The 12592-nt window shown below is 40.0% G+C and overlaps 1 protein-coding gene across 3 annotated transcripts in view; it reads left to right on the top strand.

Annotated features, from left to right (window-relative positions):
- The window catches only part of lmtk2 (lemur tyrosine kinase 2), a 127270-nt gene that overhangs the window by 40271 nt on the left and 74407 nt on the right, over positions 1-12592 (top strand). For all 3 annotated transcript variants that reach the window (XR_005945281.1, XM_041206120.1, XM_041206119.1), the window contains exons 5-6: positions 1073-1191; positions 2443-2530. Coding sequence is in view for 2 of the 3 variants with exons in the window: in XM_041206120.1 (XP_041062054.1) it covers positions 1073-1191; positions 2443-2530 (207 nt within the window). In the remaining variant the exon portion in view is untranslated. The remainder of the gene's footprint in view (positions 1-1072; positions 1192-2442; positions 2531-12592) is intronic.

Here is a 12592-nt window from a genome sequence, read left to right as displayed (position 1 = left end):
TGTGTTCTATAATTTGGTGGGTATATAACTTAAATTAAAATATAGGTTTGTACTTGTCATGTTCAGTGTAAACCATTTAATCTTTTTTGAAAAAGCCCACAACAATTTGTTGGCTTTGTAGCATTTTGATTGTTCTGTACGATTTTGATAATATATGTTTACTGGCCTGACATAAATGTAGCTCAATCAAACTGTGTTTTAAATTAAATGCGGAAGGTTCAAGCTCTTAAAATTGATGTTTTTTTTAAATACTTTTTTGATGAGGCACTTTACAGCCTTTGGGACACAATATTGAGTTCAACAACTTCAAGTCATAATCTCTGTCTCCCTTTCCTTATTGTTTTTGGATAGTAGATGATTCTAGTTTTCCCTTCTAGAGCCAAATTTTGGATACTTGTCCTATTACTATTTCCTTTTGCCTTGCACCATCATCCCTTTTGCTATTTAATCTCTCCCATCTCTCACCCCATCTTAGACCTTCCTGTTTGTGCTCCCCACCACCACCCTACCCCCTGCTGACTCTCCCTGTACCACCCCCAACCTTTCCACCCTCTATACTTACTTAAAACCTGTTACACCTCTAACTTGTTCTGATGAGAGGTTGCAGACAAAACATTTACCCTTTTTCTCTCTCCACAGCTGCTTCCAGACCTGCTGAACATTTTCCATTTTTATTTCAAAATTGCAGCACCTGCAGTATTTTGCTTTTGTTTTAAATACTGTGGATTGTCATTAGGTAGATTTTGAGAGTTTGTTTTGTTGTGATTTTCAAATAAGATCAGCATTAGTATTTTTACTTAGGAACTTGTCCCAGTCAAGCAAGGATGGGTCACAGCATTCCTGATTTATGCCTATTTCCTGTTGTTGTCCTTCACTGAGGATGAAGGCTTAGTCACCCAAGCTGTGTGATGTGGACTTGGCAGAGAAATGTACAAACGTCCTTTGTCACTTGCTACAACGACCTTGTCCTTTTCCACATTCTATGTAATCAAGACTGTACATGGGAAATTGGGAACTTCCCGTTTCAGAGAATTGAAGTATATAAAAGTACTTTTCTACATACTTTTGAAAGGTTCTTCTTGGAGAAATCTACGAGGATGCCAGTTTAGCCAGAGTGATTATTAAAGAACTGAAAGCGAATGCAAGCTCAGCAGAGCACCGTCGATTCCTTAAAAATGGAGAAGCTTACAGGTTCGTTGTATTTCACATTTCTGTACTTCAAGTGGGTGTGAAGGTGGGGAGGAATCTAGGGGAATAGGGTAGGAAGGTGTAGTTAAGTTGGAAAATTAGCCATGAAGTTATTGAATGTCAGTAGACTTGTGGTGCGATATGCCTACTCCTCCTGTTTCGCTAAAATTAAGGCTCTGTAATTTTCTGCACAACTTGAAGTCAAAAACTTTTGACTTGCCTACACAGGCATAATTAAGAATGGAAGTGAGGGGAATGAAGGCACTTCATGCTGTGATTCTATCAGACTATAGACATTACTGAAATTAAAATGATTCGCTAGAATTAAAGTTTGTTTTTATAAATTAATTCCTTGCAGAGTGAATAATTTGGGAATGATCTTTGTGCAGTTATGCTTTTTGATATTAAATTCATCCTATAGTAAAACTTCTTTCGTTGGATAAATGTGAAAATTAAGGTGATTTAAACCAGACTTTTGGCTTCTTTCATTCGTGCCTATATTAAGAATGGTACACTTCTGTGTACTTTTCTAATGAATTGAAACTGCTTTAGCAGATGTAAGATATTTGTCAGACTTTTGTTTGGAACTTTCATTGTACGTGTAGAAGTCATATCCCCCCTCATGAAATTGCTTTCGTACCCAAGAGCAAAGTGATAGACCAGTTTTGCAATGACCCATTGTTCCTACACTGTTCTCATCAAACTCATTGTCAAATGATTAACACACATGTTTACTGTAATAAAATGCACTAAAACAGGCTATATTAAATGCTTTGTTTCTGTAATGCGCAATGGGGTTTCCTATTAGATAAAGTGGGGTATTGCAAAGACTGAACAGATGTTGTCCAGGAGGTGATAAACAGAATTGTGCATCGCACATGTTCAGAGTATGGAACCTTTTCTTGCATTATCCTTTATTGAACTTAATTACAGAAGGAAGCAAATGCATGATAATTTTTGTCATCAAAATTACAGTGAAAGTAGTTGAAATATACCCTTACATTTGGATCTTTTTATCACTAGGGACCTCTGCAGGACTCTGTTCACATAAAACCTGCTCTGTAAGCACAATGTCTTGAGGTTTTGTGATATGGTTGTTCTGCAAAAGTGATGCTGGGAGCTGGAATGATATATCAACAAGATTGGTATAATAATCAAAATAGTTTATAAAGATAGATGGAGAGTAAGATGCAAGAATTGTTTTGCGTGAAACCACTTTTGCATGCGAGTCTTAATCATTATTTTTAATTATAGGGTTTTGCAGCACCCAAATGTCCTTCACTGCTTGGGACAATGTGTGGATGCTGTTCCTTATCTGTTGGTGTTTGAATTTTGTCAGCTGGTAAGTAAACAACCAGTTGTTGGTGCATTTAACTTTCCAATATTGTCCGCAACAATGTTTCTAGCGCTTTCCATCCCTTCTAATGGAGGGAGATATTATTTTTCTTCAAATCTGTATTAGGTAGTAGCAGAAGTAGGCTACATGCAGCAAAAAAACACAGTACCAGTCAAAACAGGCTCCAACATGGTTTTGAATCTCTCATACATGTTTTAGGGCTGCATCTGCATACTTCCCATTCTTGAGTGTTGATTCAATCTGTCCTTAAAGCAGCTGGTCAGAGGAGGGGCCTGCTGGATATCTTCCAGTTATGAGACCTGACATGTCAAGTCACAACCAGATGCTTTCTGACCTTAAACAATGTAAATATTCCCATAGGGAAGAGATGTATTAAGTATTTTCCTAACCAACCTTATGGGAAATACTTTGCATTGATGGTACTTTCACCCCAGAGTGATTTGCCTTTTGATGCTTTAGATTTCCCCAATTAACTTGCATTTATTGAACGCTTAAAAGCTGTTAAGCAACGCACATTTAGCCTTCTTAATAATTAACAATTGTTTGCAATTGTTGCTTTTGCATATTCACAGTATAGAAAGTTGAGAATGTAATTAATATATGCAAGAAAGTTATAATTTTGTCGAAGGATCAGATGAGATTGTAACTTAGAAGAAAGCATTTGAGCAGTTTTTGAATGTACTGTTAATCTTAATATGAAATTATGGCCTTATCCATTCTGCCAATTTAATATTCTTCCATCAATAAGTTAAAACTATGTTGAGTTACAAATTATGCCAGAACTGTGAAGCATGAGTCAGTATTGTAATATGAAGGCAATTGTGGGTGTTTGTGCGATTCACAGGATGATTCAGTGAACATTTAAAAAATTCTAAAGTTAAATGTTAAGTGAGGTTCAGATGCAGAAAATACATGCTGATTAACCATTGTGCATTTTTAAAATTTGCCATCAGCTACCTGATGTGTGTGAACTTTATTTTTGAATTATCATAGCAGTCCTATAGAGTGATTTTACTTTCAGTTAAGTGGAACTTGGGCATCACTTGACATTTTTCACATATACTATGTGTGTAAGAATTTGTCATGTCAAATAATACATGATTTTGAAAAAATGAATTTTGTTTTCCATTTTTTTTCGAAGGAGTTATTTGTAACCTTATCCACAGGTGGAACTTTGTCTATTTCAATCATTTTTGTTACGTTCTTTTACTTGCATCTCAGTGACCAGTACAGGACACTGCTGCAACTTGGCATACTCTCTGAATATTATCGTAGGTGTTAGGTTCACGTCAAATGGTGCAATTAGCATTGCGCCAGGTTAAGGGAGCAGTGGGCTGGGTACACTACAATACATCAACTTATATGCAACACTGTAAGTTAACTCTGCTATTGTCATTCTATTTTCCTCTTCGGTTTTGAAGATGAACATACATCATGATTGATTTGCAAATGTGTACAAGTTAGTGGGCAAAAGTAAAAACCGTATGCATAAAAGTAATAATGTGTGCTTCAGTTATACAGGGCATTGGTGAGACCACACTGTGTGCAGTTTTGATCTCCTTATTTATGGAAGGATGTAAATGCATTGGAGGTGGTTCAGAGAAGGTTTATTAGATGGAACGAGTGGGTTGTTTTACGAGGAAAGGTTAGACAGACTGGGCTTGTTTCCATTGGAGTTTAGAAGAGTGATGGATGACTTGATAGAAGTATATAAGGTCCTGAATGGTATTGACAAGGGTGATATGGAAAGGATGTTTCCTCTTGTGGATGAGCCCAGAACTTAGGGCCACTGTTTTAAAATTAGCGGCTGCCCTTTTAGGACAGAGATGAGGAGAAATTTTTTCTTTGAGGGTTGTGCGACTTTGGGACTTTCTGCCTCAGAAGGTGGAGCAAGCGGCGTCTGAGAATATTTTAAAGGCGGAGGTAGATTGATTCCCTTGCTTAACAAGAATCTAAGGTTATTGGGGGTAGATGGGAATGTAGAACTTGAAACACAAACAGATCAGCCATGATTTTATTGAATGGTGGAGCAGACTTGAGGAGCTGAATGATCTACTTCTGCTCCTATTTCATAGGTTAATATACAAACATAACAGCCAAGCGCCAGCTCTAGGTTAAAATATGTGACCTTCAATAAATCAGTGCTCATTTCAGTCTTTGAAGCATAATTGAATCAAAGGTTATTGGGGGTAGTTGGGAATGTGGAATTCAAAACCCAAACAGATCAGCCACAATCTTATTGAATGGCAGAGCAGGCTTGAGGGGCCAAATGGCCTACTTCTGCTCCTATTTTGTATGTTTGTATATTTCCCTCACGAGCTTAATTAAAGCTTTTGTTATGAGCTTAGCAAAACAATTTAATCAGTCTTTGAATTCCTTCCTCTATGGTGAAGATTTCATTGCATTTGTGAAGTCTTCAATATATGAATTAGAAAGCAAAACACTGACCTCGTTTCATGGGATATAATGTTTTTGGTAGAAGACCATAGTTTCCCCTGCTGGTTTCCTTAGGATTGGAACTTGCTTACTTGGATGTGAAGAATTCAGCTTCTTAGTGCACTTCACCCCCAGTATTGAAGGAGATCTTGAATGATATCTGTATCAGGTACACAAAGCAAATCGCACATAAAGATGTTGAGTGCATACCCTGTTTACACAGAATCATTACAGCGTAGTAGGAGGCCATTTAGCTCGTTGTGTCTGCACCAGCTCTCCAAATGAGCAGGTAAACTTGTGCCATTTCCCTGATATCTCCCCTTTAACCCTGTACATTCTTCCTTTTCTGATAACAGTCTAATTCCCTTTTGAATGCCTTGATTGAACTTGCCTCCGTCATGCACTCAGGCAGTGCATTCTAGACCTTAACCACTTGTTGCATGAAAAAGTTTTTGCTCATGTTGCTATTGCTTTTGTTTGGATTACTTATTAAGCCCATGCTTATTCTATTTCTAAAGTCTGTTGAATGCATTAGAAAATAAAACCTACATGGTTTGGTTGTGAAAGAATCGCAAGCTGTAGATGCAGAGTCTACATAATTTAATTCAAAAATGTCATTTTGGAGAGTTAGCAAACCAAAAGAAAGAAGGGGAAGAAAACAGCTAAAAATGACCAGTTACTCTCTTAGCTTATTAGAGTATTGCTGCAGGTGGTGATGATAGCTAACATGAAAGAGTCCATTCTAACCAGTTGATATGTCATCTGAGTATTAGACATAAGTGCTTGAGGCTCTCGAACATTGCCAGTCACAAACATCTGGCTCAAAGGCATCGTTGATAACTGTCCTCTTCTTTTCATTTCTTCCACCTCTTCTTTTAGCAATGTTTATTTACCTTTCCTAAGGCATATTACTGAGCCTGATGCACTTTTGTTGATGTTAAGTTATATAGTCAGCAATTTTTTAAGCACAAAAGTGATCGAGATATTCATTTAAAAAATTTTTTTACACTAAGTTATATGTACCAACCAAGTTAGCAACAATATGCCCAAATCTGTGTGCAACAAAAACATGGATATTGCATACAGGAATTTTTTGTTGTACAAGTTTAGTGTAATAAGCCTTGCACAAGTATGCTGTCTTTTTTTTTACTGCTCCTTAGTAATCAGCCAGTGTTGCACTTCTTTGCAGGGAGGTGGTGGTGGATGATGGTGAGCAAGCAGGATCTTTTTGGGGTTGAATGGGTCCAAGATTATGCACCTGGTGATGGAAGGTGGTCACCAGGTCTGTGGGTTAATTCGGTAACAAACCAAGCATATCCGCAGTTTTCCATGTCATTGGTGGTCCTTCATCTGTCACTCTGGCTCATTAGTGGAACCTGTAGGAGCACTAGGATTCTTGCCCCTTTGCTCCAGAAAGTCTAGTGATTCAACATCCTAATTTGGCTTAACTGAATGAATGGTAGGAAGCTTCAATTCAATTTTACTTTATTTTCCATATGGAAATTCATTTCAGGTACGTTGCTCGTTCATTCAAAAATTACATATAAATGAGTAACAATAAAAGGAAAGAAAATTAACCTATCACAGAAGTCTAACTTTAATTAACTATTCCAATTCATTAAAGTAACTGGTACTTTGTACTAGTAAGTTGAATTGTTTAACTAATTAAACTCCAAACCTGCAGTGGGGATGGAAGGTTCTTGCCAAACTCTGCTTAAGCAAGGATAACTGGGACGTTCGTACAGGGAGAGGAGGAAGGAGAATGTACACTATATGGGTGATAAGAAATTCTACATGAAGATTTCTTGTATTTGTGAATACAAATACTTAATGAATTCGTTTTCTGTGCATATCAAATGCCTGACTGACTGAGGTGGTGGAGGAAACAATATATTCCTGCCTTAATAACAGGACCATGGAACTGTAGTGTGAATTTGGAAAGGATTACCCTACAAATCATTATTATTCAGAAGTGGTTAATTTGTACAATTGTTCCACAGCATTCTTTAATATTTTGCTATGTTAATTGGTCAGCTGCAGTGTTTAATATACCAGTAAAATATGTAACCAGTGTGAACAACTTCTTAAAAAGGTGAATGCAGTTAATGGTAATTCAACTTAAACTGAAGCTGATCTATCTCCTGTTAAACTGTAATGCCATCTGCTGGCTAGATTTGGTGACAATTAATAATATCAGTCATATAGAGTAACAGTTGAATGTGTGGGAACTCAACACATTTATATGGTGCCATCAGAATACTGGGATTGTTGGTGGTCCTGGCATTCAATATCTAGCTGTGCATATGAGGTTTATTTTAAAAAATAGATTCTGGAATGCAGTTGTTTGTCTGACCTCTCATTAGGATTCTGGATCCTTAACTACATTACTGAAGTAACTCAAATAACAGAATGCATTTTCTTTTGTTCATGTGATGTGGGAGTCATTGGCTAGGTCAGCATTTATTGCCCATCCCTAGTTGCCCTTGAGAAGTTGGTGGTGCGCTGCCTTCTTGAACCACTGCGGTCTGTGTGTTGTAGGAACACCCACAGTGCTGTTAGGAAATGAGTTCCAGGATTTTCACCCAGGGACTGTGAAGGAACAGTGATATATTTCCACATCAGGATGGTGTGTGATTTGAAAGGGAACTTGCAGGCAGTGATGTTCCCGTACATCTGCTGGCCTTGTCCTAGTTGGTGGAGGTCACGGGTTTGGAAGGTGCTGTTGAAGGAGTCCTGGTGAGTTGCTGCAATGCATCTGGTAGATGGTACACACTGCTGCCACTGTGTGTTGGTGGTGAAGGAAGTGAATGTTTAAGGTGGTGGATGGGGTGCTAATCAGGCGGGCTGCTTTGTCCTGGACGGTGTTGAGCTGCTTGTGTTGTTTGAGCTGCACTCATCCAGGCAAGTGGAGAGTATTCCATCACACTCCTGACTTGTGCCTTGTAGATGGTGGACAGGCTTTGGGGAGTCAGGAGGTGATTTACTCAACACAGAATTCCCCGCCTCTGACCTACTTTTGTAGCCACAGTATTTAGGTGGCTGGCCCAGTTCAATTTCGGGTCAATAGTAACCCACCAGGATGTTGATAGTGGAGGATTCAGCGATGGTAATGCCATTGAATGTCATGGGTAGATGGTTAGATTCCCTCTTGTTAGAGGTGGTCATTGCCTGGCACTTGTCTGGTGCGAATGTTACTTGCCACTTATCAGCCCAAGCCTGAATGTTGTCCAAGTCTTGCTGCATATGGACAATGACTGCTTCAGTATCTGAGGGGTTGCAAATTTTGCTGAACGTTATGCAGTCATCTTCAAGCATTCCTTATGATGGAAGGAAGGTCATTATGAAACAGATGAAGATGGTTGGGCTTAGGACAGTACACTGAGGAGCTGCTGCAGTGATGTCAGAGACTGAGATGATTGACTTCCAAAAACCACAACCATCTTCATTTGTGCTAGGTTTGACTCCAACCAGTGGAGAGTTTCCCCCCGATTCCCATTGACTTCAGTTATGGTAGGGCTCCTCGATGCCATAATTGGTCAATGTGGCCTTGCCGTCAAGGGCAGTCACTCTCACCTCACCTCGGGAATTCACTCTTTTGTCCACAAGGCTGTAATGATGTCAGGAGCTAAGTGGCCCTGCCGGAACCCAAACTGTGGATCAGTGAACAGGTTATTGCTGAGTAAGTGCAGTTTGATAGAATTGTCGAAGACTTTTTCCATCACTTTGTTGATGCTTGAGAATAGACTGATGGGACGGTAATGGCCGGGTTGGATTTGTCCTGATTTTTGTGGACTGGGCAATCTTCCACAGTGTTAGATAGGTGCCAGTGTTGTAGCTGTACTGGAACAGCTTGACTAGGGGCACGGCTAGTTCTGGAGCACAAGTCTTCAGTACTATTGCCAGAATGTTGTCAGGGCTCATAGCCTTTTCTGTATCCAGTGCCTTCAGCTGTTTCTTGATAATGCGTGGAGTAAATCAAATTAGCTGAAGATTGGCATCTGTGATGCTGAGGACCTCATGACGAGGCTGAAATGGATCATCCACTCAGCACTTCTGGGTAACAATGGCTGCAAATGCTTCAACCTTGTCTTTTGAACTGATGTGCTGGGCTCCCCCAACATGGAAGATGGCGATATTTGTGGAGCTGCCTCCTCCAGTTAGTTGTTTAATTGTTCACCATCGTTCATGACTGGTTGTGGCAAGACTGCAGAGCTTTGATCTGATCTCAAACAAAAATTGCCGGAAAAACTCAGTAGGTCTGAGATGTAAAGAGAAATAAAAATGTGGTGCAATATATACTGTTTAAGGGGGTGGGACAGGTGAAGCTGGATAGAGGGCTGGATGATTGGTGGAGGCAAAGGAGAGATTGCAAAAGATGTCATAAAGAAAAGGTCGAAGGGGTGTTGATGGTGGTGATACTGGTTAAAGGAGGTGCTAATGGTGATATTAAGAGTAGAAAGTAGAATGAGCAAGTGACAGACAGCCCTAGTGGGGGTGGGATGGGGTGGGGGGTGGGGACAGTGTGGGGGAAAAAAGGTCGAAATAGGCTAAAAGGTGGGGATAAAACAGTGCCCTTTTCAAGCGCAACTAGGGATGGACAATAAATGCTGGCCTAACCAATGACACCCACATCACATGAACAAAAAAAAAATGCACTCTGTTATTTGAGTTACTTCAATAATGTAGTTAAGGATCCTGAATCCTAATGAGGGGTCAGACAAACAACTGCATTCCAGAATCTATTTTTTAAAATAAACCTTTCTGATCTGACCTGTTGTTTGTGGGATTGCTTAGCTTTGTCTGTTGCATGCTGCTTCTGCTGTTTGGCACGCAAGTAGTTGTAGCTTCACCAGGTTGACACCTCATTTTTAGATATGTCTGGTGGTGCTCCTGGCATGCTCTCCTGCTTTCTTTATCGAACCAATACTGATCCCCTGACTTGATTGTAATGGTAGAGTGGGGATATCCCGGGCCATGAGGTTACAGGTTGTGGTCATGTACAATTCTGCTGCTGATGGCCCACAGCATCTTATGGTTGCCCAGTCTTGAGTTGCTAGATCTGTTCAAAATGTATCCCAGTTAGCACAGTGGTAGTCCCACACAACACGATGGAGGGTATCCTCAATGTGAAGACGGGACTTTGCCTCCACAAGGATTGTGCCGTGGTCGCTCCTGCCAGTACTGTTATGGATAGATGCATCTGCGACAGGTAGATTAGTGAGGACAAGGGCAAGTAGGTTTTTCCCTCTTGCTGGTTACCTCAGCACGTGTCACAGACTCAGTCTCACAACTATATCCTTTAGGACTCAACCAGTTCGGTCAGTGGTGCTACTGAGCTACCCATTGTGATGAGCATAGAGTATACTTTGGGTGGGACCTGCAATTCCTTTGCCACCCTCAATGCCTCCTCTAAATGCTGCACAAAATGGAGGAATACTGCTTCATCAGCTGAGGAGGGAAGGTAGGTGATAACGGCAGGAAGTTTCCTTGCCCATGTTTGAACTGATGCCATGAGACTTCAGGGGGTCCACAGTCAATGTTGAGGACTTCCAGGGCAACTCCCTCACAACTGTATACCACTGTGCTGCCATCTCTGGCATGTCGGTGGGGCAGGAAATACCCATGATAATGGTGGCATCTGGGACATTGTCCGTAAGGTATGATTCAGTGAGTATGACTATGTCGAGCTGTTCCTTGACTATTCTATGGGACAACTCTCCCAATTTTGGTAAAAGCTCCCAGTTATTAGTAAGGAAGATTTTGGATGGTTGACAGGGCTAGGTGTGCCGTTGTCATTTCTGGTGCCTAGGTCGATGCTGGGTGGTCCATCTGGTTTTGTTTCTTATTGACTTTCCAGTGATTTGATGCAACTGAATTGCTTGCTAGGCTGTTTAAGGGGGCAGTTAGGAGTCAACCACATTGCTGTATGTCTGGAGTCACATGTAGGCCAGACCAAGTAAGGCCAACAGATTTCCTTCCCTAAAGGACATTAGTGAACCAGATGGGTTTTTATGACGCACAACAATGATTTCACAGTCACCATTAGACTAGCTTTTAATTCCAGATTTATTAATTGAATTTAAATCCCACCAGCGGGTGAAATTCCCGCTGTGTCACTGCCTCCCGAAATTGCTTGTCATTTGTAGATGTGTCAGTTGGGGGCAAAATAAAAAATATTCTATGATTCTATTCCTATGTTCTCTGTATTGCAGTGAAAAGTCTGCAGCATATGTCGGAGGTGGGATACAAGATGATACAGGAAAATGATTCACTGACCCACCTTTAATTGCCTCAGTGAAAACATCATACTTACCCCTTGGGAAATGTGCAATAATGGACGCTTTACTTTAATAATGGTCATATACCATCTGTGTGAAGAAGGAAAAATAACTCTTCCTATTTAGGCATTATGTAAAATTGTCAGCAGTCAGTGTACAGCTATAGATACACAACACAATGTGGAAGTGAGTGTTACCTGTATGTTAGGGAATCCATACAAGAAAGGGGACAGCAACAAGACTGATCTTAAAGCTGGGGGCAAAAGCTAGCGAATGGCTCAAAGCTAGAATTCTGGGGGCTCTTCAACCTAAGAAAGCTTGCTCTGGAGGGGCAGGTGTTATATAAACATTAAACAGCATCTTCAGGCACTCTAGAGCAGCAGGGAAAAAAGGATAGAGGTTCAGGGATGCAAAGTGCAAATGTAGCACAGATGTTGAGAACACTGAATTAAACAGCAGGTGATCAACAGCTGGTACATGTTGCCAGGAAGACTGGCATTGAACTAATTTAAGAAACTGCTAGAAGCTGTATTTGGAATTGATTGGGTCCAACTTCTGAAAAGATCATTCAATTGGGTTAAAGGGTCTTCATTTAAGCGTACCTTATGATCTTTCTGGAAGATGAATCTTAGCATGGATTCAGCCAGATTAGCCTAATCCGGTTAATGATTTGTACCATTATTGAGCTACAGAGCTGAAGAAGACTACGCTAAAGGAGGCCACTCCTTTTGAGCTGGCTGCTTCTAGAACAATTCAGAACTAGTCCCATGGTCCCTGTTCCTGTTTCAAATATTGATCCAATTCTCAAAATATATGATAGAATCTGTCTCAGCCACTACCAGTGGGAAAACATTTAATGTTCCAACATTATGCTTGATCTCTTAATCTCGTAATATTTGTCTGTAATAATTATAAATTTCATGACGACTCCACATCAGTGCCTCCAGCCAAAGGAAATAGCCTTTCCTTGCTCAGCCAATTAAACCTTCATTAATGTTAAAAATCTCTATTATATCTTCTGTTAACCTTGCCTGTTTGAGTGGAAATATTCCCAGTTTCTCAAGTTGCTGTTCGTAACTTTGCAGGAGGTTTTTTTTTGTAAGGTTGCCAAGTAGATTTTCAGACTGTGTTAATCACTAATTGATATGGACCTTGTGAAATACTGATATTGCTGATTGTGACAAATAGGATTGAAAATTCTTAAAATATTCTCTTGTGTCAGTATTTTTTTAAGTAAAGGGTCTGCATTTTTAAGAATTCCTTCATTTTTAATAGGGTAGGAATGGGTGTGACAACATTGCAGTCAAGCTCTCAATCAGGTCTATTTATACTC

The sequence above is a fragment of the Carcharodon carcharias genome, chromosome 15 (genome assembly GCF_017639515.1).
Source record: "Carcharodon carcharias isolate sCarCar2 chromosome 15, sCarCar2.pri, whole genome shotgun sequence".
Taxonomy (NCBI): domain Eukaryota; kingdom Metazoa; phylum Chordata; class Chondrichthyes; order Lamniformes; family Lamnidae; genus Carcharodon; species Carcharodon carcharias.
Note: the sequence above shows the minus strand (reverse complement) of the source record. Positions and strands in the feature narration are given on the sequence as shown.